The sequence below is a fragment of the Petromyzon marinus genome, chromosome 32 (genome assembly GCF_048934315.1).
Source record: "Petromyzon marinus isolate PM22_M1 ecotype Great Lakes invasive population chromosome 32, UKy_Petmar_22M1.pri1.0, whole genome shotgun sequence".
In the NCBI taxonomy this organism is placed as follows: domain Eukaryota; kingdom Metazoa; phylum Chordata; class Hyperoartia; order Petromyzontiformes; family Petromyzontidae; genus Petromyzon; species Petromyzon marinus.
The window spans coordinates 12,335,055-12,360,933 of NC_133698.1; the positions used below are offsets into that span (position 1 = coordinate 12,335,055).

Here is a 25,879-nt window from a genome sequence, read left to right on the forward strand (position 1 = left end):
TGACGAACCAGTAGCATCTACATCTTCAGTAGATTATACAACTTTTAAAGCCATTCCCCGTGTTTAGTGTACATGCCGTACAACATGTTTGGAATCGACAGGAGTAAAGTTGGACTTACGAACAAATCGACTTACGAACAGTACCTCTGGAACCTAACTCATTCGTACGTAGAGGAGTCCCTGTACTCTGTATCGGGTTTTTTGTACGTAATAGCCTTAAGTAAACACGAGCACAAATGTGAATGAATACAGTATGTAATCGATTTCTATAAGAATCATAAATGGCTGTAGCACCATAAATAACACCATCAATACTGACATAACTCCACTGCCAATCAACAGCAGAATCCTCAATAGCACCTTTACCAACATCTTGTCTAGGATTTTATATAAAATAATTAGAAACTGTACATTAGCATCGGCTGATGGGGGAAAAAGGGATGGGGTTTGAGTGTTGGGGAGGGGACGTCAAATCAATAACACCACCTCGATTAACATCAGCAGGATACATTGTTCATTGGTATGTGGACTCCTGCAGATCCCCAAAGCCAGCAACAGAGATCAATAATTGTATACATTTTATTGTTTTTCACTTGAATGAGTATCCAATTTCCTCTTTTAGTGCGCTGCTTAGTGTGGGCGGAAAACGAGGCGTCTCTTTGGGAAGAGACGCCTCGCATCACGAGGGGATAACGCTCGCTGAGGTTGAGCCTCCCAGAAATGTGGTAGCATTAACTTTAGTGGTCGCTGACGCGTTTGTTTTCATGTCATTTATTAATTTGTTGAAAACTAAATAACATTGGCATTTGTAGTAAATATGGAGTGTAATTTTTGAAGTAGGAAATATCAATATCGATAACACTATGAGCGGCTTGTAATCATAGGACTTAAGACAACGAACGCGACTCAGCACTGCTTTGAAAGAAAAGCACAACCTCCAAACAAAAACGCTCATGTAAAACTATCCTGTTGAGCGCAACGTGATCATTCATATTAAAAAAAAAACACACATGTAAACCAATAGTAATTCCTGGGCTGAGTGGGTACCACACATTGAAGGCCTGTACAACTCTTTCGTCAATATACTGCTGGAGTAGGACCTTCCTTCATCGCGCTGGTGAATGTGGGGTGGCGAACGGCCAAGCGTAGAAATGACAGCGTACAAATACAGGGCCAGCGATGTTGCTGCACAGCCCTCTACCGCATTAAGCCCCATCCCAACAATATCCGGACTGAACTCTGCCTGACACCTGAGATCTGGCGCATTGCGTCATTTGGTCATCGGCCAAATCGAATCTATTAAGGAGGTTTATAGCGGGTGGGGGGAAAGAAGCCGTGGCGTAGTGGTTCGCACATTGCGCTATAAACCCGGCTACCAGGGTTCAATTCCCGGTTAACTTCCTTCACCAAACCCGCAATGACCAGTCTGGTCTTACAATCCCCATGAACGACTTGGTGTGGCAGGCCTTAATCCAGCGGTGAATTGATAAATGGTTGTACGCATAGGCAACTTTAATAACCCCATCTTTCATTGAAAATGAGTCACACACTTAAGAGCATGGCTTTAAAACACAGTATAGCATTACTCACCGTTCCTGCCTGAAAGCAGGCACTTGTTTAAATATACACCATACTGACGGGACTCTGCAAAACCGAAGCAGATCCAGGGATGTTGTTGCTGCTGCTGTGAAACACTAATTCACACGGCCGATGGTGCCGATGTATTTAAATGTAAATTTGTTTAAGTTCTTTCAGATTATAAACATCTTGGCATGTTGAAATTTACATATACTACCGTACAGCATTGCATATCCGACCGTCACATATCCAATTAACCGCTCGTACCCACTGGTATTTGGCCATGGTTTAAGTGTTATTTTCTATACACGTTCACAAACGTGACCTTTTCTCGAATCCTCTTACACCTCGGTCCCCAGTGAGTCAGATATGCGACACTAACGTTAGTTTTATTTTTTTAAACACGGTAATCCTATCAAGATAGATTTGCGCTAACATTGAACTTTGTTTTCTGAAAACATCCCAACGTGGAAGAAATAATGAGCATGCAAAATAAATCATTTTTAAATATCATGTGTTAAGTAACTTTTGAGTCCTTTGCCAGATTTTACACAGGCATAGATTTAAAAAATTAAACTTAAAAAAAACACATATCAATAATACTGTAATGGCAGTTTAACACTGTAAAAGGTAAGTAAATGCAATCATTCACCTTGGCTATCAAACACGCTACGAACAAATATAATTTATTATGAAATAATTATCCCTTTTAGTGGTGGCTGGGTGGCCCTTCCTGTACACATCTTCATAAGTAAATCACACCTCATCACAAAAATCCCACTGCCAGACTTCTTACCCATAAACGAGTCACCCCAATACTCCCGGTTGCTCCACTGACTTCTAATCCAGTGCCAAATCAATTTCAAGATCTCACCGTCTTCAAAGATCCTCCGCAGACGCAACCCTGCCTAGCTCTCCCCTTATCGCTACAGCACTCACCTCAACGCACTCTCTGCTCCACCAACGAAGGCTTTGTCCGTCAAAGCTTCCAGGTAACCGCTCAGTGGGAGGTTTCTCATTCTCTAATGTTACCTCCGTCGTAGTCTAGGACAGGGGTCGGCAACAAACATTAGACGAGGAGCCGCAATGCATGTGAATAAGAGACAGTGGTCCTCAATAAATAACGGCACAAAGGAGTCCTCAAAGAGCTGCACGTGGCTACAGTGCCGCAGGTTGCCGACCCCTGGTCTAGAACTTTCTTCTCCCATCCATCCACGTTGTCGACTCCATTCAAGTCCAGGGTCAAGATTTTCCTTTTTTACCCCCCAGCCTATGACTCTCTTTCCAGCTTTAAAATAAATATGCTCACCGCTACCGTACGGCGTCTTGCGATGCGGTCACATTCAGACGTAAATGAATCCACATTTTATCGTATAATCTCACAGGTGCCCTGCGGCCACCATGGTTAACACTGCCTGTGAGTTAACCATAATTATGCGCTGTCCGCTTCACAGCGGACGTTAAAGATCGTGCGACATTCGTAAAAGAGGCCGTGTGTGCCGGTGGCACAACCCAAATTTCCCAAATTCGAACAAAAAATCGCCCGCAAATTACGTGATTGTGAAAAAACCACGTAACAACATCTTATAAGTAGCAGCCTATGCCCGTTTGCAGGATGGTACTGTGTTCATGTTGTGCTGTGCAGAGATGGTTACCACCGGTGGTCCCCTACGCTAGACTGCCGCAAGGCAATGAAATGGCTCAGGTGAGACGTGAGGCAGAGAGCTTCAGTTGCTGAGGCACGTAAGCACCCTGTAAATGCAATTCACACGTGGCCACCTCCATCATTTCTTATTTGAGGACAGTGCGATGAAGGCGCTGGGCTGGAGCAGCTCACGCCTTGATGAGATCAACGTGGCACTCATCTTGTGCCGTTTGGTGCGAGTGACATCTCCTGGACGTGTGCGACGCTTGGATCCGACAGCGCTGACAAATGCAATGCGCGTGAGTTTGTGTACAAAGTTACAAAATACTTGGTATAAAAAAGATAATCGTAAAACGTCTGCAATGTCCATCCTGTTGTTTTTTTTTTAAAGGAGGCATTCCGCTTCACAGTCGAGCGGGAGGGGAGTAGCCGTGGCGTTGTCTTAGACGCGCAAACTTCCACGGTTGACGCTCTCGTCCTGTGGAGTAGTGGGGGTGGGGGGGGGGTGAAAAAATAAACATCAAGATCATCATCGTTATCATCATCGACGTTATGGCAAATGATCAACGTTGCCACCACTGTTATCCTCATCGCCGTTTTCATAATCACCACCATCTACCAGAGTGCCAAAGTACTGCAATCATCATATCTACATCACCATCTACAGTGGCATTGTGATATCATGATTACGATCTATCCACTGCGGGATGTAGGCCTTTCCAAGCCGTCGCCATCTCTCACGGGCTCGCGATGCAACAATCCATCGAGCTCCTGCATACCAGCGTATTGCATCATTTCTCCATCTCCATGCTAGACGCCTTCTTGGACTCGCCCATTCCTTTGGCTGCCACTCTGTCGCTAGCCTCGACCACCGACCAACTTCCGTTCTAGCGACGTGTCTTGGCCAGGCTTACATAATTTTCTCATTGGTCACTATGTCCCTGGTCCCTAACTTGCATATGCTCTCTAATCCGTTGACAAAGAAAATGGAATAAAATCTGAATGGTGCACAAACAAGCATGGGGAGGTGCATCCTGAGAGACATACATATAAACACGTACTGCAATCATTCATCAACATCATCATTACTGTCATAAGCATCACTACACATGATTCACCACCAACAGTGACATTGTATGGTAATGACTGTCATCTTCATATTCATCATATAGTGCCTATCTTTGCAAGACAACAAAGCACCTCGACATTGATAACATTCGATTGTATATAAAACTTTAACGTCAAAGAAAAGTGGGCTTGGGTAAGACCCACCTGCTTGTCGACATGATGGCCAACGATCGATAATCGTTATGGATTGGCAGCCAAGGGAGGGAACGCATTCACTGAGTTGACACGGCAATGGCATCGACTCGTGCGCAGGTGCGAGGTGGATTATGACATCACAGCATGATGAGATGGCAATGGCTCAGAAAGGCCTTCATCCAGCAGTGGATTTATGATGGTTGATGTCTAGGTCGATGACAGCCCGTGGAATTTTAGTCCATTATTAGTCTGTGAATTTTATTTAGTCATTCTCTTAGCCCAGTCATCTAAAGCGGGTCAAACATTTAGTCCAACACTTGGTTATTAAAAATCAGTGTGTACAGGGAGCTCGCGTTTTTCCCCTACTATTATGAGGCAAGGCGATCAGTGAACTCAGTAAATATTTATATATATGGCCAATTACCTTTTTTGGTCTTCTTCAATGTGCTGCTGTCTCTAAAGAAAACTTCTGAAACGACCTTGATCTACGTCATCATCCAGACCGGCTAATTTTTATCTCATCGTAGCCATGCTTTCGTGGGCGACCGTAGTCACGGCCACGTTTGGTGACATTTAACGCAACAAATGAACGTCGCTGGATATCTTCGACGCTAATTCCGGCGCGCGATATTCCCGCCGCTCACCGCGTTGAGCCTCCGGGGACCGGCACGCGCCGACGACGAGCGAGATCCTTGGTTGTGGTGCGACACGGGCGGCGAGTACGGAGGCAGCGACCCCTCCCCGGGCTCCGCCGCCGCCGCCGCCGCCACGCGGTAGCTGGGCGGCCTCTCCTCGCGCGCCCCGTGACCCCTGCTGTGCGACCCCCGACCCGCGCGGACCGAACCGGATCCCGGGTCGCCAGCCCCCCTCGTCCCCGCCACCTGGGGGGAGTGAGGGGAGGCGTCCCGCTCGAGGTCCCTTTCTGACCCGCGCACGGATCGGGGCCGAGCGGGCCGCTCGCGATCGCCGCCGCCCCCCCGGTGGCGGCCGTCGCGGCGCTGCTGGCGGTGGCTTCCATCGCCGCCCCTGCCGGATGCCTTGCCGCCGGCGCCGGCGACCCCGTCGTGGTGGTGGCGGCGGTGGTCGTCGTCGTCGGAGTGCCGCACCAGGTAGGAGTTTGTCCGGTAGCCGCGCGGCTCGCGGTTGCTCTCCCGGCGACTCCGCTCTCGCTCGTAACCGCCGCTTCTGTCCCGACGGGGAGATTTTTCACCACGCAGAGGCAAACACAATAATGCTGTTCATCATCATCGTCTCGTTTTGAGTATTTTTTTTTTTACGTGGATGCTGCCATGGTGCGATGGTTAGCACACTGGATGGTTCGATTCGATCTCCTGGCAGTTGAACAAAATTGGGCAATTTCCCCAATACCAAGGTTGAATGTGTTTATGTATTTCCGCTCTCAGTCTGTCTGTCTCTAACAGAGGGGCACTCTTAATGCTCATGAAGGAACAGGCCTGTATGCTTGCCCTGGTGTCGTAAGATCCCCTCCACTACGAGGGAGTTCAAGAGAGCCCCTCTTAGGGATATCTTGGTCTACTCTTCCACACTGGCCAGACGTCTTGGAAGAGGCGGGAGCACCCACACTGCCATAACTTTTAAAATCTTTGCTAAGGTTGCCAATAAGCAACGCTTAGAACGCACAGGCCTGCCAGAAAGGGTGACGCCCTACGTAACGAGGAAGCCGTCAAATTAACCGGGAAGACGGTTTCACAAAGCATTGAATGCATGTTCCCACGTGTGGCGGCGCACGACGCGGCGCCCGTACAGGTCCGTGGTCGAGTCCAGGTCGGAGTCGAGGCGGTCCCGCGAGCGCGAGCGGTGCCAGTTGGCGTGGCGACGGCTGCCCGAGTAGGGGCTGGGGTCCTTATCGGAGTCCGGCTCCCGGTCCAGGAACTCGCGGCCGTCCCAGCGCTGCCCGATTTGATCGTGACAGGACCACCTACGAAACGAATAAAAACAACAATCAATCAATAATTATCATCGCCGTATTGGGAAGGGGGGAGGGGGAGGGGGGGGGAAAGGGGTGACCCAGATAAAATACAACACGAATAATGCGAAACGTTTGTACAATAGGCTTTACAAAAAAAAAAATATTGTTTGCTTGTGTAAAATAGGTGGGGTCAAGACGTAGAATGTGTCACCCGTCTTTATTTATTCTGAAAGTAACGGTTTACACGCAGACACGTTTGCAATCACCTGCGCCGAAGTCGAATTTTCGCAAAGTTTCCGTTCCCCTCCATCGCCGATCGGCGTATTGTACCGGGCACGCATTTTGTCCCAATGAAAACATTTGTAAAAAAAAAAGAAAAGAGTAGGCCATTGATCGCCGGGGTCACGGATATAAACTTCCCACGTTCAGAAAAACGAAAACTCAATTGGAATTACACACGGCAATCATCGCCCCCCACGATAACTGCGAAAAATTTGTTGGCAGGACCCCCCTGAACAATAGTCACGAGACTCTGTGTGGCTTTCCTGGGTAAACGAGAGAAGTAAAAATAACGACAACCACAGCAGCAGCAGCAGCGGTAGTGGCGGCAGTGGTGACAGCGGTGGTGGCAGTGGTGACAGCAGCAGCAGCAGCGGTAGTGGCGGCAGTGGTGACAGCGGTGGTGGCAGTGGCGGCGGTGACGGCGGTGGCAGTGGTGACAGCGGCGGCGGTAGTGGTGACGGCAGCAGCGGTAGTGGCGGCAGTGGTGACAGCGGTGGTGGCAGTGGCGGCGGTGACGGCGGTGGCAGTGGTGACAGCGGCGGCGGTAGTGGTGACGGCAGCGGCGGTAGTGGCGGCGGCGGTGACAACGGCGGTGGCAGTGGCGGCGGTGACGGCGGCGGTGACGGCAGCAGTGGCAGTGGCGACAGCGGCGGCGGCAATAGCGGCGGTGACAGCGGCGATCTTACCCGTGCCGGCTCGAGTCCCTGTACCCTCCCGCGGCCCCGTCACGCTCGCGGCCCCGGGACGCCGCGTGCACCGAGTTGCGGGAGGCGGCGCCTGTGCCCGAGCCGAGGCTGAGGCCCTCGCCGAGGTCGCTGATGGGAGGCAGCGCCCGCAACTTGGCATGGCGCAGCGCCTCCCGCAGGTCACCGGCGCCGTTGTCGTCGTGCAGGGAGGTCAGCTCGCTCATGCTGCTCGCTGCGTCAAAGCGCGCGTGTCCGCGTGTGCGCGTGGGTGTGTGGGGAGCGGTGGCGCAGTGGTTAGCGCGCGCTGCGCTACGAACCCGGCGAACTCGAGTTCAATCCCCGCTCATGGCCAACACCGGTGACGATTATCTGAACCGGTCCTAGGCCTCCCCTCATCCTCAAATGAGCACCTGGTGCAACCCCCCTCGTGCACGGTGCTGGCTTTGATTGGTGCTCGCTTACAGCACTTGCCCCAACAGCATGTTAAGGCTATACGGGGGATCTTTGTCTTTGTGTTCAAACCAAGTGGGGAGAGGTGGCATAGTGGTTAGCGCACTGCACTATGAACCCTGAAGCCTGGGTTCGATTGCTGGCACTGGAGAGACAAACGTGGCCACACCACTCCCACCATGGGTGCTCGCTAACTGCACTTGCCCAAGCAGCCTGTCAAATATTACACATTGTAATCATTGTCTTTGCCGAAACCAAACCTGTACAAGGGTTTAGAGTACGTGGCTGCTAGAAATGTCCACGTGATAAGCCGCTTTGTTTGAGCTATCATTTGTGACCTGGTCGCTTATGAGAAATGAGCTGTATAGCTCAGTGGACCTTACCTGGTCAAATATTTTTGTTAAAACACTTTTGAGTTAATTCCGTTTGCAGCTGAAATTAGTGTTTCGGCAACACGGGGAGCGACAGCCCCGGGCAGCGACGCCCCCGTGGCCCACGGGGACCCCCTCACCTTTCTCCACCGTGTGGAGGCGCGACGGGTCAAGCTTGGCCAGCTCCTTCTCCACGTAGTAGAGCACCTTCATGGAGGAGCTGGAGCGATCGGCCTGCACGCGGTAGCCGCTCCGCACTGCCGTGACACCACGCAGAGACAAAAGACGAAGATTTCCCCCCCCCCCCCCCCCACTGTGTCGCCTTTACAGACTCAGAATCAGAATATTTATTTATTCTGGAGGAATCCGACGAGCTATAAAACTCTGTTTTTTACAGATGTCAAGGAGGGGCGGTTAAGAACGTTACAACAACAAACAGTACAAAATCATGATGGTAGTGCAGAGTACAAGAAATGTAAACAAATCACCTAAACACATACAAATGAAACTAAACCATCCCCATCCTACCAGCTAAAGCCCACTGAGGTATTAATTTATTTTTCAAAAGCAACCTGGCCACAAATGATAGCTCCACAAACTGGCTTATCATTTGGACATTTATCGTAGCAAAACAACCTGAATAATTTTAACGCATGTTTTTAAACGTGGAGGGAAAAACCGGAGGACCCACAGCAAAAAATCCACGCGACCACGGGGAGAACACACAAATACCCGACCTCCTGCATACCAGGCAAGGAAGATAACATCGCACCACCGTGGCAAAGACTGTTGGGGGCAAGGACGGCACGGCACACGAGGGGATGGGTGGCCAGCACCACGTTTTCTGCATCAATCTCCCGACAGCAGTTGAAACAATGGGGCAGATTTCTTAAATCCCACCCCCCTCCCTGCCTCTGTCCACCCAGCAGCGATATAAACTGATGTACTGCAATCAGCCGTAACTGGGATAAAATCGTGTGTCTTGGTTTGTGTGGAGTGGACCACATGATACCGCGCTTAAGCCACCCGCGTCCATCACGTATCAACCCTCAATCCATCACAACTCCATTCGCACTCGTTCCGGCACCGGCGGTACCGGACTACAGCACTCAGCGACGGCAACGTCCTGCATGAACACTGAGGGCCAGGGTGTGCACAGCGCTTGGACCAGGCTGCACCAGTGAAACCACTTTTCCTAGTCTCGGTGGTGGCTGGTGGCTCAGATTTTTGGTTACCCGGGCAAAGTGAGTGGCTTGGGGGTATAAATATACATTCAAAAATGTATATATCCAACTACTGTCAAAGATCACCCCGTATAGACTTAACAGACTGCTGGGGCAAGTGCCGTTAGTGAGCGCCTATGAAGGCCGGCACAGCACGCGAGGGGGTGGGTGGCCAGCGCTACGCCCGGCCGACTTTGTCTCCCGAGTGGCGACGACGGCCACTCATTCGAGGCCGAGTCGACCCAGCAGAGGCCCAGGACCGGTTGAGTAAATCGTCCGCGGTGTTGGCCGTGAGAGCAGGATTCCAAGTCGGGACGCCGGGTTTTTTCGCGGCGCCACTGGCTGCCCGCTCACACTCGCTCCTCTGTGGTCACCTGACGCGTCGTGCTGCGAGCGCTGCGAGCGCGTGTTCGTGGGGACGTGGTAGAGCGAGAGGGGCTCGCGCGCGGCGTGGAGGCCGGACAGGCTCGGGGCATCGCTGGCGTAGCCGTACGTGGCCGCCTTGCCCGCCTCGTACACTGCGGACGGAAGGGGCGCCGGTCAGGGCCGATGGGCGACGGTCTTATCGGCGAAATTCTTAGGTCGGCTTAATTTTCTGATCCGCTTAGCACGGTTAGGGTATCACGCTCTGCTTACCCCATCCAGCAGCACCCTTCCCAGCGAACACGGAACACTGGGAAAAACGTTGGGCCAACGGTTCCAACCAAATTGCAACATTGTTTGCTGGGTGATCACTACATTGTCGTCAATAGGTTGAAACTATGACGCCGAGGAGATTAAATACACTTTAATGTAGCAATGTCCCTTTTGCAAATAGTGTGAATCATTTGTGTTTCCCGTTTTATCTTCAAACCGTATTCTTTCTCAGATTTCAGCAACAAAGTCGGACCCATGACTCGGTAAAAATTAGGGGTTTGTCACGCTGCAACGATAAATCGACGAATCTCCGTTCTTGAGCTCACAACAAATTGCATGACATCATGTATGCGAGAAGGCACGCCTTCCTTTATTGGTATACATTGCTTGTAATCAGTTCACGTGACCCCTGCAGCCACTCGGGGTGCTACCATTCACCGCAATGTAAAAAAAAAGGAATAAATTACTGAATAACAATCACGAGACCCGAATTCTGACAAATCAAGGAATTGTCAGAAGGGGTGAAAACTTCTTCCTCTATTCGAGGTGACTGCAGCGTGCTTTTGAACACGTTGCATTTGTCAATCCACTGCTGGATGAATGCCTCCCCATGCCGGATCGGTCATGGCGGTTGTGTGACCATACTTCACCACGATGGTCAGTGTGGGTTTGTGAAGGGGGCCGGAGGGGAGGCCAGTAACAGTTGAGACATCACTCGCCACTGATGTTAGCTGTGGCCGGGAATCAAACTCTTCATTGGGTTCATAGCACAGCGAGCCAACAAATATTTGCAAATAATTACCGACATTCAAAATGTATAATTAATTGATCCTCACACGCTCAAAACGCAATGCACGTAATCCACCACCTGGAGAACCCGATATTAACTGGGACAGTTGGGAACCCGGAATCAAACCGAGAACCTCACCATTGTGGTGCTCAGCAGCCCAGAGCTCAACTCTGGGCCACCCGGAGGTTCCTGGAGGCAATTTAATTTAAAAAAATAGCCCCGTTGTGTGGCCCTCTTTTGTGTGAGGCCTGGCCCATTTGCGATCCCCGCCCCCACATCCCACTGGGGTGCCCTGGCCGTACTCACGTGCCCTGGGGCAGCAGCATCGGCGGGGGCAGCAGGGGCAGCGCACGTAGCAGCAGCACGTGTGCGGGCAGCACTGGCACCAGCACACGGCGAGCAGAATGATGAGCAGCAGGCCACCCAGCACAACGAGCAGCACGAAGAGCCAGTCTGGGGGGGGGGAGAGACACGCGGGGTGCGGTGAGGAGGAGGCACACGCAGGCACCTACCCAGAGGCACAGCCTCCCAACAACATTGTCCACCCCACGTCACCATGTTCTCGTGGTTACTCACTCAACGTGCACGTGACTCTCAGTGTCTCGCTTGTGCCCACGTATCTCTCAATGTGTAAGTGTCTCACCGGGCCTTGTACTGTATCTGTTGTTGCTCAATGTTAGGTTCTGACCCGCCCCTCCTCGACATCTGTGAAAAAGAGCTTCATAGCTCGTCGGATTCCTCCAGTATGACCACATATTCAGATTCTTTGTGATCCTCAGTGTCCTTGTGTCGATTCAGTCTCGCAATGTCCACGTGACAACCGATAGTCTTTGAGTTTCGCAATAGTTCTGATGTCCAACCTTTGCATTTCAACTCGTCATCCTGCCATACCTCAGTGTCTACTTCCCAACTCGGCATTCTCGTGTCGCTCGCTCCCCGATATGTCACGCAATCGATGTGTGTGCGCGTGTGCGTGGCCATTTCAATAATTTAACTCCAATTCTCATCTTGCATAAATGACCGATATGTGCCAAATTCTGCCAAAAATTAATTGTAGAAAGGGATGTTGTTGTTGATTTTGTTAGCAAAAGCAAGGTTCATCTGGTTAGTCAACCTTTGCTCATCTCAATAACCGTCTTTATTATTGCTTGTCGTATTTTAATTCGTAAAGGATTTCATTGATGAGCAACATTTGCAGATTAATGAGGTCACATTGACTGTTAAGAAGACTAATTGGGCTTGGGCAGGACGCGTCGGCAGGAGGAATGAGGGTCGGTGGTGGTGAAAGTTTGTTAAGAGTGGCAGCAAAAAAAAAGTAATGGGCCCTAGGGCACGTCCATCACGGAGATGGAGCAATGCAATCAGCCGGCGCACAGGAGGAGCTCGGTGGATCGTTATATCGCAGCACGGCGAGAGACGGCGATGGCTTAGGGAGGGCCTTCGTCCAGCAGCGGATTGATCGTGGCTGATGATGATCATGATAATGATGAAGACGATATCGATTAGCGTCTCGCACTATACCAAACATATGAAACGGAGAGTGTGTGCACACCGATCAATGTCTCCGCATGGCCGACAGACCGCAGGCGAGTCCTTGGCCGAGCAATGCAGATGGAGACATTTTTCCCTGGCCAGCCTTTGTTTTCGTTCCCTGAAACTTTAGTCAAGTTCGTTGGAAACACACCAAAAAAACACTACAATGCCCCCCTTACCAAGGGGAAGTGATAAAAGCTAAGCTTTCTGACATCGTTTACTTTAACCCCTGCCGGCGGATTCAACAGCGCACGGATCGGGAAGAAAGGGAGAACGACTTCAAACGCGAGCTTTTCAGTGGGAAAACAGGAGCCAAAGATATTCCATGGTGTCCCCGGGCCAAATACAGCCCGCCCCGCTCACTTACAGCGCTCCGAGTTTGAGTTATTACCACTGCGTAGGTTTTTTACAGTTGTGTTGCACACACCCCTCTGGTGTGTTTGCGGGGTTTGGACCGCGTGTTCTTGTTCGGCACGATTGTCTCACGTTTTTCCCCAGGAACAGAAGAACTTCAGTTGCTCAGGAAAACAATGAAGATCCTGTTCAGGAGCAAGAATGCTGAACAATTCAGTTCCTGAAGAGGCTCCCAGCATGCGGAGCAAAACGTCACAGGCATCATGCCGACAAAACGCGCAGCACAACCCGAAAGCGAATTGGTGAGCAGCCCGAGTTATCGTTTGACAAGGCCGCATTTGGCAATCTGAACTCGGATTTCAACAGCAAGCAGGCGCTGCCGAAGGCTGCTGCGTTTGTTCGCCTGTGTGTATTTTCTTTAATTTGCCGCAGCAGATCCCACTTATGAAAAACGCATTCCGGAGCGGCACACACATGGCTTCAATAGAGTCTGGCATGAGACTTGACTTTGTACCAGGTGCCTCCTGCCTGAATAACGTGACATTATTTAGCATTAATCATCATCGGCCGTGTGCCTATCCACTGCTGGAGGAAGGACTCTGTTACCATTCCATAGAGCCCAGTGTTGATACCATCCAACTCACGCCTGCACATGAACTGATATCGCCGTTCCATCTCCACGGTGGTCATCCTCGTGGACGCATTTGTCTCCTTTGGCTGCCATTCCGTCACCAAGTCTCTTTCCATCAGCCATCATCCCATCACGCAATGTGTCCTGACCAACTCAATTTCGTTTTCTTAATTATCGATATGATGTCTCTGTGTTTGTTCAATGATCCATATGTTCCTCTTACTGTCTCTCAGTGTAATCCAAAGAGTGTATGTCTACATGCCTTTTTTGCACTTTTCAACTTTTGTTCCATTTTGTTTATCCAGTTTATCTGGCCAAAGACACTAAATCCTGCTCTTGTTTTCAATATTGAATTGTTTGGATCACGATCCATCTGCAATAACCGGCTCCCCAGACAAAACAATAACTGCCACTTTTTCACTGGCACATGCGAACCGAGCCAGCATGGGGCCCTCGTGGCACAGGTGGGTTTTTCCACTGGCTATTTTACATGCCGAGCCATAACCAATCCTTAATTCTGCTGCCCTCACAATAAGACGTCTGAATCTGGCTCGGGGGCCAAGCAGGGCCAGGGGAGGCATTGTCGGTTTTTCAAATGGTGTTTTCTTATCCGTTACGTGTTTTTTTTTTTACAAATTGGGATGTGTTTGCTGCTGTGCTGCACTTACAGTATTTAAATTCAGGTCTCTCTGAGAAAATGTCTTCATGGGCTTACAACTCATCATTTCATCATTTACCTTAATCTAATCTGCTTATGTATTGCATCATCTCAAGAGTCATTGTGTGAATATGTTAGATTCTAACTCACATATTTTACTGTTACCTGCAATAATCATAATCATTGTAATGGTCACAATGTTAGCATGTGTGGTGGGAACTCCAAATAACCTGACAACATTGACAGTGAATAACAGGGGCTCTATGTAGGATGTTCAACGAATCACCATGATCATAGTCGTCATCAAAAAACACTATTTTTGGCCAATTGTGGTAATTTCCCTCTGCTAAATAACCTCGTTTAACTCCGTCATGGCAAATGGGTAAAACGCAAATGTGAAGCCCTTGCAATTGCATGCTCACGCACCTACTGGCTAAATGGCCTCCGTTTGTCAGCAGTGGCCAGACGTCTTGGAAAAGGTGGAAGTGTCCACACTTTACCCCACCACACTTGACCTGCCACGCTTGTGGTGCGACCCGTTTATGCTGCTGGGTGGACAGAGGCGGGGGGAAACTTCAGAAACTTGAATCATGGTTTTGAACTGACGGCGACCTCTGGATTGCAAGTCCAGTGTGCTGACCATTACGCCACGGTCGCATCACATAGCAAATGGCTACAGCAGCGTTACCGACCGTGTGTGAATTCATTTGGCGATGTTTTCTTTTATGCATTCGTTGATTCGGTGAATCAGGTAAGATTTGGATTGGGTGTGTCAGGTGAGGGGGTGTGTGGGGGGCAGGGGAGTGAGGGGAGGAGGGAGCGGTTGCTAAATATCAAAGCTTTGTAACTCATCGAGCAGGGAAAGAGTCGGAGGGGGAGGGAGGGAGCGAGGCAGTTGATCAGTGCGATTCAGACATATACCTGGCAGGTTTGCTATCTGAAAGCCTGGCAAGAGTTCAACCTTCTCAATTGTTTTCCCTACAACACACAGAGAGAGAGAAGAGAGCGCAACAGCAGAAGTTACTACCGCAGACCCCAGCCACCACCACCACCGCCACCACCACCGCCACCACCACAACAGAGGTGCCAAGCCCTTGTGTCGCCGACACTGTATTTTCTGTTTAAGCTAAAACATCGCCCAGGTCTCCCTTCCCAGGGATATGGTGCTTTTGTACGAGCGGCTGTGTTGGGGAAAGAAGCAACACAAAGAGCCAAAAACCTTAAGATGACCGGGTGGTTCAAAAGTCAGAGCGCTGAGCCGGCACCGATGAGACCATGGGTTTGAATCTGGGTTTCAGCCACCTGTGATTACACCGGCTTCTCAAGTGTTGTGAAAGTTTGTCACTTAATGACTGCACAAAAGAACCATCACATAAGAATTGGTTTTTCCACTTAATTCGCCTAAATTCCTAAGAATTACAAATATTGGTTTGAAAGTTACGAGCTGAACAATTCTCTCTGTAGCAGGACGGGTAGGAAAGTGATGCCCCCTACTTTATTGACTTAAGGTCACTTGCAAGTATCTGAGAAGTAGTTCTGTGATATCCGCCTACTTGCGCCATTCTCTAATATGGAGGGGCTGCACTTCCCCGCAAGATTTATGAATGGATTCTGCATTGCATGACGCCAATAGCACAATTAGGGCCGTACAACATGAGCTTCATGCTCAACTGATACAATATAAAATAAAGTTAAGACACGTCCTTATGACACCCAGTGACAATACTCTGAAGTTACTCCCGTGTTTTTTGTATGCATACGCAGTCATGTCACCAAAGTGCTATTTATGGCGGTGCGTTCCATCCATGACTTCAGCTTTTTTCTTCTCTTTAATGGAGTTTACAATTCACGTGGGACAGCCCAGTACGTGCAGCCTGGGTGCGTCGCCAAAGTAGATTTTTTTTGAGGGGCGAGATCTTCGACGCAACTCAAATCCCATAAACGTCTGAAATTTTGGTTTACTCGGGATAACCAGGCAGGTGACACGAACGATCCTGTCGTGCGTTCGCCACTTGTCAACGTGTGTGAATGTTTTGACTTAACGCTTTCGTGACTGCAGGAATTCATATTCTTGGTTCTTTCGGTAAAAGTCACGTAGATAGAAAATAAAATAAAAAATAACAGATAATATTTTTTTTAATGAAGCAAAAAACCCACAACGTTTCTATGGCAACATTAATGTTGAAGATGCGAGGGCTTCCAGGCATATTTATGACATTTGCCCTCTCATTGCGTGCCATAACAGTTCTGTTTGCACAGTCACACATAGTCACTTTAAGATGTTTTTCTTGTTCGTGTTTTTGTTTTTTTGTTTGTTGTGGTTGCACCCGATTCAAGAGCCGAATGGCTCACAGGGCTATACCAAAATAAATCAAACTGAAAACTTGTTGCAGAGGTTCCCAATTCAAGCCCGGAGGCCGCCCCTGTTTAACGCGACCAAAAATACTACCCGCCGGCTGCTTCTCAGTGAAGGATGTAAGTGTCACGTGCCGTTATTCGAAAAAGGATTTAGCCTTTTGTGCCAACGGGGCATGGTCCCATATTTTGGCGAATTTTAAAATGACCTGTACATTGCTTAATTGGCTAAAACCTAATCCAGTAGCAACATCTCCCGTTTCTGGCAAACTACACCCATGGGTGAAACAGAGCACTTTCGCGATAGCCATTACGCTCTGAGAATGGCATGAATGCGGATGGGTGTTATTCGTCGTTATGTTAAAATCAGACGAGTCCCACCTTAATGTGAATTAGTATTTAAGCCGAGTCGAGGTTTTCCCGCCTGCGTCATTCATAAATCAAACTTGTAACTTATAACGAACACAGTAATGTACCTCTCAGCCATAAATCACACCCACATGGCAACTCGTCATGATTTTTTTTAAATTGCACAAACATCCATACACAGGACCCTCTTGTGACTCGATGAGAAATTTGCATAATCAGAAAAAAAGATATATATTTGTTCTTTGTGTAAATTGAATGAGCTCTCTCAAGCATTAAACAAAACAAAATTTTTAAATAAATTGGCCAACTATGCCAAAGCAGGACCCTCGCGAGTAAGAGACCTGAGACTCGGGGAGGTTTTTTTTGGATAAGTAAACATCATCATCATAATTATTATTGTGTATCAATATAATATAGCGTATGTCTCTGAGCAAATCACCTTGAATGCACCCCAATCGCGTCAGATCTCAGAACTTAAGCAGGGTGCAGCCTGGGTAGTGCTTTAATGGGTGACCACCATGCACAACAGGTGTTACAGGCTGCTGCGGGCCTACATTGTGGGACAGCGGAGAGCAACGCAGCAAAATCCATAGTTGTACTGTGCGTCTATGGTCCCACAGCTGCGCTCCAAACCGTCGCCAACCCTCGTTTGACCAGAACGGCGTGGGGAGAGGCCCTCGTCGAGCCGACGATTGGCAACGAACGGGCTGCCGCTACACGCGTGTAGATGTGCCACGCGTGTGGAAAGCTACAGTGCAGTATCAACAAAACACTGGTGCACTTTGCGACCACCGCACCCACACCCGTGGGAGTGGAGACACATTTCAGTGGCCAGGAAGGAACTCACATGGTATTGGAATGTCGGATAAGTAAGTGGTCCGTAAAAAAAAACAAGTTTTAATTGAACGCGATAATAGATCCCCGGTTTACAATGAACGAGACGGAACACCGCGATATGGGGGCAGGCCGTGCTGGAGCTGCTACGGAACAGCCCATAAAAATATCGAGATTCATCATCATAATCGTTAGCTGTGATCTATTCACTGCTGGATGTATGCAGGTCAAGCTTACTGCGGTCCGCTATGTACAGTGAGGGAAAAACAGTTTTTGATCCCCTGCTGATTTTGTACGTTTGCCCACTGACAAAAAAATGATCAGTCTATAATTTTAATGGTAGGTTTATTTGAACAGTGAGAGACAGAATAACAACAACAAAATCCAGAAAAACGCATGTCAAAAATGTTATAAATGGATTTGCATTTTAATGAGGGAAACAAGTATTTGACCCCTCTGCAAAACATGACTTAGTACTTGGTGGCAAAACCCTTGTTGGAAATCACAGAGGTCAGACGTTTCTTGTAGTTGGCCACCAGGTTTGCACACATCTCAGGAGGGATTTTGTCCCACTCCTCTTTGCAGATCTTCTCCAAGTCATTAAGGTTTCGAGGCTGACGTTTGGCAACTCGAACCTTCAGCTCCCTCCACAGATTTTCTATGGGATTAAGGTCTGGAGACTGGCTAGGACACTCCAGGACCTTAATGTGCTTCTTCTTGAGCCACTCCTTTGTTGCCTTGGCCGTGTGTTTTGGGTCATTGTCATGCTGGAATACCCATCCATGACCCATTTTCAATGCCCTGGCTGAGGGAAGGAGGTTCTTACCCAAGATTTGACGGTACATGGCCCCGTCCATCGTCCCTTTGATGCGGTGAAGTTGTCCTGTCCCCTTAACAGAAAAAAACACCCCCAAAGCATAATGTTTCCACCTCCATGTTTGACAGTGGGGATGGTGTTCTTGGGGTCATAGGCAGCATTCCTCCTCCTCCAAACACGGCGAGTTGAGTTGATGCCAAAGAGCTCCATTTTGGTCTCATCTGACCACAACACTTTCACCCAATTGTCCTCTGAATCATTCAGATGTTCATTGGCAAACTTCAGACGGGCATGTACATGTGCTTTCTTGAGCAGGGGGACCTTGCGGACGCTGCAGGATTTCAGTCCTTCACGGCGTAGTGTGTTACCAATTGTTTTCTTCGTGACTGGTCCCAGCTGCCTTGAGATCATTGACAAGATCCTCCCGTGTAGTTCTGGGCTGATTCCTCACCGTTCTCATGATAATTGCAACTCCACGAGGTGAGATCCTGCATGGAGCCCCAGGCCGAGGGAGATTGACAGTTATTTTGTGTTTATTCCATTTGCGAATAGTCGCACCAACTGTTGTCACCTTCTCACCAAGCTGCTTGGCAATGGACTTGTAGCCCATTCCAGCCTTGTGTAGGTCTACAATCTTGTCCCTGACATCCTTGGAGAGCTCTTTGGTCTTGGCCATGGTGGAGAGTTTGGAATCTGATTGATTGCTTCTGTGGACAGGTGTCTTTTATACAGGTAACGAGCTGAGATTAGGAGCACACTCTTAAAGGGAGCCAGAAATCTTTCTGATTGAGAGGGGGTAAAATACTTATTTCCCTCATTAAAATGCAAATCAATTTATAACATTTTTTACATGCGTTTTTCTGGATTTTGTTGTTGTTGTTATTCTGTCTCTCACCGTTCAAATAAACCTACCATTAAAATTATAGACTGATCATTTATTTGTCAGTGGGCAAACGTACAGAATCAGCAGGGGATCAAATACTTTTTCCCTCACTGTATTAAGGTGTTATCGGCCAATTCATGAGTGTTTACATGTGGGAGGAAACCAGAGCACCTGGAGAAACCTACGCGTGTAAGTGGGGGACCCTCTATCCCACCCAGATGGAACAGGTGGAGTCCACATTTGCTGTACCGCATTCTCCTGGCAAGCCAGCGAACGACATCTCAATGTCTAATTTCACAACATTTGCGTGATCCACCTACCCTCGCCTCTGCATGTACTCTTCTTAAAAGTCAGCATGATGTCATTAACTTGTGGATATTACCTCATTCATGTCGTTCGTCCTCCTGTCTCTCCGTGTGAGATGACAGTAAATAAATATTATATCAGTTTACATTGTTAATTTTTACAATATCATTTTTGTTTTAATCGTTGACAAGCTGAGTTGTGCTCTTGGGTACTTTGTTATTGATGTCTTGTATTTATTTGCTAGAAATGGTTATTGGTTATTATGAATCAGTTCAATTCCTGGTGAGTAATATCCAAACCGATCCAATTATATTTCTTAACAATCAATAGCATGGCTCTAACCTGCGTATGCTCTGTTATCCAAATGCACCTCCAGTTGTCTCTCAGCGTATTTTCAAGGATGTGCCTGTCCATACTTTTCCCGGTGCACTTTGCAGCTTTTGATGCATTTTCTCTGTCAATGTCGACGTTTCTTATTCACGTGACAACCTGTTTACAAACTTATGTCTTCAGGCACATTGGTATTGTTGACTTCATGAGTAAGCTTCGGCTTTACAAAAGAACGTACAACCTGCTCTTGTCTGACTCTTTATTCCATCATTTCGATCCTGGTCCACCTTCAATAACTGTCCTAGGGTGGACACACCCTGACGTCATTTCCTGTTGTGTCCCTCTGCCAGATATCTTCTTTGTCATTGTCCGGTGGTTTGTAATATGAATCGGCGACCCGATGTTATCGCCTTGTTTATGTTAGGGTTGGAATGCTGCCGTGGTGTAATGGTCAGCACGCTGTATGTATCTGTAGGCATGTACAGTGTGTTGAACTTCTTTTGCACCGTACGTAGCCAACCGTGCTCATCGAAGGTGCGAGGGAAGGACAACTAAACACACAAAGCAGTCCTAAAGGAAGTAGTTTTCAATCTAGATTTAAAAGTGCATAGCTCCAGTGGCTTCCTAATATCGGAAGGAAGAGCGTTCCAGACGGCCACAGAAGCGCATCTGAAAGCGCGCGATGCAAAAGGGCGCCAGTTCTATTCGATCTCCCGTCGTAGCAGTTTAAACTATGGGCAAGTTTCTCAAATCCCCCCGCTGTATGAATGGGTAAACCACAGTTAATTTATCGGCAGGTGGCATGTGGTGGGGTAAAGTGTGGGTATTTCCACCTCTTCCAAGACGTCTGAACTCAGGCACGGCTAACATCAGTGGTGGGTGATACCTCAGCCGGCCCTGCTACCCCCCCCCTCCCTCCTCACCAACCAACATTGACCAGCGTGGTGAAGTATGGTCAAACAGCCTCAATGGCTAAGACAGAATGGGGAGGCCTTCATTCAGCCATAAATTCACACAGCGCTGTAAGGTGTTATTATTGTCGATGTGATGGCTTTGATTGAGATATATATTTTTAAAGAGTTGTATCGATATCTTTTTTGTCGCTGTTATTACAAGAACATATGTGTCATTCTAGGAAAAATCTAATTGTAATCCGAGTGACGGAGTCCCTCCCCCACCCACTGTCCCTGCTAACAAAGAGCCCTTTGCTTCCCACGAAACCTTAATTCAGCCGGTTTCCCAGGCACACATACATGCACATACATTAATACAAATACATACACAAATACATACACAAAGACAGACGCACAACGACAGCGGCCATTTGCCACTAACTGGTGGTGATGTCACCGCAGTGATTGTGCCAGGCTAGGTGCAGGTTGAGGCCATGTGAAGTGTTGAAAGTTCATGGACAGCTCACCGGACAGACCCGGGTGTTATTGGGTTAACTGCCTGAGATAAGTGACAGATGCACCACCTGTGCTCCCAAGTGCGCTAGCTTGCCACATTTTATCCAACCAGCGCTTCGCTCATTGTTGTGAGCGTCGTTCCTAAGCCTTCCGGTGTGTAAGGGCAACTGGCCTCCAACTACCCAAGTAGCATCCTTCATGAGCTTCCTCCACAGAGGCTGGTCTTGACACCGCTGGTTCCAGTCATCGGCAAGTCCACTCAGCTCCAGATTCTCTTTAGCCCGTGCTGGGCTAAACAAGAGATGGGCTGATGTGGTACAAACAGAAGGTGATTGGACACGTGGTGGCTGGGAATGCAGGCTACATGGCTCAGCTAAGGGAGTTGTTTGACCAACCTTCGCCGTGTTGGTCAGTGGGGGCTGGTGAATGGCAGCCCAGCATTAGTTCAGATTTATCCCTCGCCACTCACGCTAGCCGTGACTCGGGGTCAAACTCTGATTGCCGGACTCGCTATCCATGCACCAACGCTCGCCGCGCGCACACACGCTAAACCGAACTAAACTTTTTATTTCACCAAAGCAAAACCCACTGAGCTATGTAGCTCTTTTTCAGAAGCGACCTGGCCTACAAACGAGAGCTCAACGAAGTGGCTCACCATCACGTGGACATTCATAGCAGCCAAATACTCGAAACGCATGATGTCGATTATAAATGTGGAGGGAAAAACCCGAGGAGCCGGGGGAAAATCAACACACACTTAAATTAACAGAGACGTGCTGCATTATAATTAACATTGAAAATAACAATGAAATATGAAAAGACAAAATTTTTCCCGCATCCCTAATCCAATGAAAATATGTTGTTTCTGTCACAAAGCGGCTTTGGCAACTCGGGAAACGAATTACGTAAAATGTGTACACTCTGGTATATAAATCGGTCTACCGGTGAGCGTGGGCCGCGCTCACACCGTTGAGTTTTTCATTAACGCGGCCGCTGTTTCAAATCCTGCCCCCCGCCTCCTCCTCAGTCTGCCAACGAGCGCGGCTGCAAATCGAATTGAACAACAAGTCGCCCTCGCTCTGCTCGCTCCCACGTGACCCCTGCAGTGACATCAGCGAGGGGACACAATGGGCCCCCCCCCCTGCCCACCCACCCATGGCAGTGTAGACACTAAGGCATAAATAAGCAAAGGAAACAAGAAGCTTACGGGGGGACCGAAATTAGCTCAAGTGGCCCCGGGGTGGACAGAAACAACGAGCCCGATTTATAGCGGCACGCAAAATCCGCGCAGCGAGTCTCCGGCACGCGTCCGAGACGTGTATTAAATATCAATTATCAACTCGAACGCGAATCCTGATAAACGTCGCAAGCTAATCAACATATAAAACACATTTCTGGTGTATATCTTGCATGTATGTCTCTCGCATCTCACTACATTCCCTATTTGTCTCGACGCTTGCCCGATCTCTCGTCCATATCTCTCATGTTATTTAACTTGGCTTTTGCAAATTGAAAGGAGGGCCCTCGGCAAATAATTGCTGCTCGGCACCGCCACCCGATGATCACCTCTCTTCCATCCTCTCGAACCGTCACCCCGAGTCACCCCTTCTCAACCCTCGTCACCTGCCGCCCCCTCCCATCGCATCCCCCACCTGTCACACATTTCCTCCTTCGGCCAGTGGCATTGTGTCGAGTTGCACGGGCGGTAACAGCCACACCGGAGGGCCCACGGGGCCAGAAGGGCCCAGCCGCCGGGCTAGGGCAAGAGAAGGGAAACTGTTCACGAGGGACCCAGTCACGCCTTGCTCTAGGGCCTACACCAACCGCACTACACCACTGCTCTCATCCCTGCAAAGCCTGACCTCTGACACCCACCATCGCCTTCCCTCTCATCCCCATCGCACACCCTTAATATCCCCATCACTTCTGACCCCCATGTCAGCCATCACCTTCCACTGCCTTCCCATGCCATCACCTCCCACCCCTTCAAATACTCATCACCTCCCACTGCCTCCCATCCCCTCTGGTTCCATCACCTTTCACCTCGTTCAACGTCTTACAAACAAAACAACGAGTCCCGATTTATAGCGGCGCGCAAAATCCGCGCAGCGAGTCGTCGGCACGCGTCGGAGACGTATATTAAATATCAATTATTCACTCGAACGTGAATCGTGATAAACGTCGCGGGCTAATGAACATATGAAACACATTTCTGGTTTATATCTTGCATGTATCTCTCACGCATCTCACTACAATCCCTATTTTTCTCGACACACAAACAAAACCAAGATTTATCTCATCTCCTTCACTCTCAACTCCTCCCAATCCCTCATTCCAATCCTTTACTCACTCAATCTCTCCTTCTCTACCTCCTTCCCTCCCTCACAGGAACCCTCCTCCCTTCACTTTCTCCCTTCCTCTCTCCCTGCTTCCATCTCCCACTCACTCTCTCCCTCCCTCCCAGACTCCCTCTTTTCATCTCTCCCTCCTCATATCCCTCCCCCACATCCCGACGGTAGTGTAGCTGTTCCCAGGGAGACCAAGACCCTCCAAGACTCACACTGCATCTCGCCGCGTGTTCTTGTCGTGTTCTAAGTTTTGTGTCCACGTCTCTGGGTCATTGTTTGGGTTTCATAAAAAAACATCTAACGATCGCGCACTCAATGCTTTCACAGCCCCGTGAAAATCTCTAACATGCATGCTGTAGTCATCATCACGATGATGAAGACAGGAAGACACGTGAACACAAATGCACAGAGATGTTTACACACAAACTAATATACACAGAGAAACACAGGCACACACACACACAAAGCCATACACACAGAGAGCGACACAGCATATAGATATGATGTCTCTGTGTGAATGTGCCCAAACAGTCTTCTAAGGCTAAAGCATTGGATCTTTGTCTTTGTGTATATGTGTGTCTGTGTATATATATGTGGGGAGCGGTAGTTTCGCTGTTAGCACGCTGCGCTATGAACCCGGCGACCCGAGTTTCATTGTCGCTCACGGCCAACACCAGTGACGATTATCTGAACCATTCCTGGGCCTCCCCTAGGTCGAGTCAGCCTCAAATACCTGGTGTGGTGCGTAAACATCGCCACTTGGGAGACAAAGGCGGCCGGGTGTGGTATTGGCCACCCACCCCCTCGTATGTCATTCCGGCCTTCATTGGTGCTCACTAACAGCACTTGCCCCAAAAGTCTGGTAAGCCTATACAGGGGATCTTGTCTTCATATGTGTGTCTAAAATTAAAAGTGGTGGAGCACAGGCAGTGCATCTGCCAGTCATTGCGGTTGACCCGTAACACCTGGACCTGCCTCATGATCTCAAACCAGCAGCAGCCTTCGCCACTCCATGAGGCCTCAAAGGGCACCGGGCCTGGCGCAAGCACTGAGGTCATGTCATCATCACTTTGTGCAAAAATTGTGGCTGTTGTTGGCTAACAATCACGGACCCAACACTTTTGTAGCCTCACAAGAACCTCACAAACGTGTTCAGTTTGTACGGTCGCCTACACAGAACCCGATAATGACGAAATGTAACAGAAGAAAGCGTCACTTGGGTTTTTTCGTCGCTTCTAAATGTCTATCCCCACGTCTGCTATGACTGTGTTGAGCCTGCAAACCCGTCACCATGGAACGTGCCCATACACCCGTAAGCGGATGCTGTAAGCGCACCTTATAAATTATTTTCGCAGTGGCGCGCAGCACAAAATGACAGCGTCGCCATTTAAATGGCTTACACCCCCGTGTCCCATTGGTGAGTTGTCACGCTGTAACAGCTCACACGTTCAAACGCGAGCTTGGACCCGTGCCACATGCAGGCCCTTCAGCGCACACGCCGGACTGGTGGGACGTGAGTGGTACACACCAGACTGGTGGGGCGTGAGTGGTACACACCGGACTGGTGGGACGTGAGTGGTACACGCCGGATTGGTGGGACATGAGTGGTACACACCGGACTGGTGGGACGTGAGTGGTACACACCAGACTGGTGGGACGTGAGTGGTATACGCCGATTGGTGGGGCGTGAGTGGTACACACCAGATTGGTGGGACGTGAGTGGTACACACCGGACTGGTGGGACGTGAGTGGTACACACCGGATTGGTGGGACGTGAGTGGTACACACCAGACTGGTGGGACGTGAGTGGTACACACCGGACTGGTGGGACGTGAGTGGTACACACCGGACTGGTGGGACGTGAGTGGTACACACCGGACTGGTGGGACGTGAGTGGTATACACCAGACTGGTGGGGCGTGAGTGGTACACACCGGACTGGTGGGGCGTGAGTGGTACACACCGGATTGGTGGGACGTGAGTGGTACACACCAGACTGGTGGGACGTGAGTGGTACACACCAGACTGGTGGGACGTGAGTGGTACACACCGGACTGGTGGGACGTGAGTGGTACACACCGGACTGCTGGGGCGTGAGTGGTATACACCAGACTGGTGGGACGTGAGTGGTATACACCAGACTGGTGGGACGTGAGTGGTATACACCAGACTGGTGGGGCGTGAGTGGTACACTCCAGA

The 25,879-nt window shown here is 49.3% G+C and overlaps 1 protein-coding gene across 8 annotated transcripts in view; it reads right to left on the reverse strand.

The window, feature by feature from the left end:
- Positions 1–239: 239 nt before the first annotated feature.
- The window catches only part of LOC116948182 (lipolysis-stimulated lipoprotein receptor-like), a 44,758-nt gene continuing 19,118 nt past the window's right edge, over positions 240–25,879 (reverse strand). For 5 of the 8 annotated variants that reach the window (XM_076071297.1, XM_076071293.1, XM_076071292.1 and 2 more), the window contains 8 exons: positions 14,952–15,008; positions 11,161–11,307; positions 9,803–9,946; positions 8,346–8,462; positions 7,385–7,616; positions 6,252–6,425; positions 5,131–5,671; positions 240–3,701 (listed from right to left, as the gene is read on the reverse strand). In XM_076071297.1, the coding sequence (XP_075927412.1) occupies positions 3,666–3,701; positions 5,131–5,671; positions 6,252–6,425; positions 7,385–7,616; positions 8,346–8,462; positions 9,803–9,946; positions 11,161–11,307; positions 14,952–15,008 (1,448 nt within the window). In that variant the 3' untranslated portion in view covers positions 240–3,665. The remainder of the gene's footprint in view (positions 3,702–5,130; positions 5,672–6,251; positions 6,426–7,384; positions 7,617–8,345; positions 8,463–9,802; positions 9,947–11,160; positions 11,308–14,951; positions 15,009–25,879) is intronic. The other 3 variants (XM_076071294.1, XM_076071295.1, XM_076071298.1) reach the window with 3 other exon arrangements.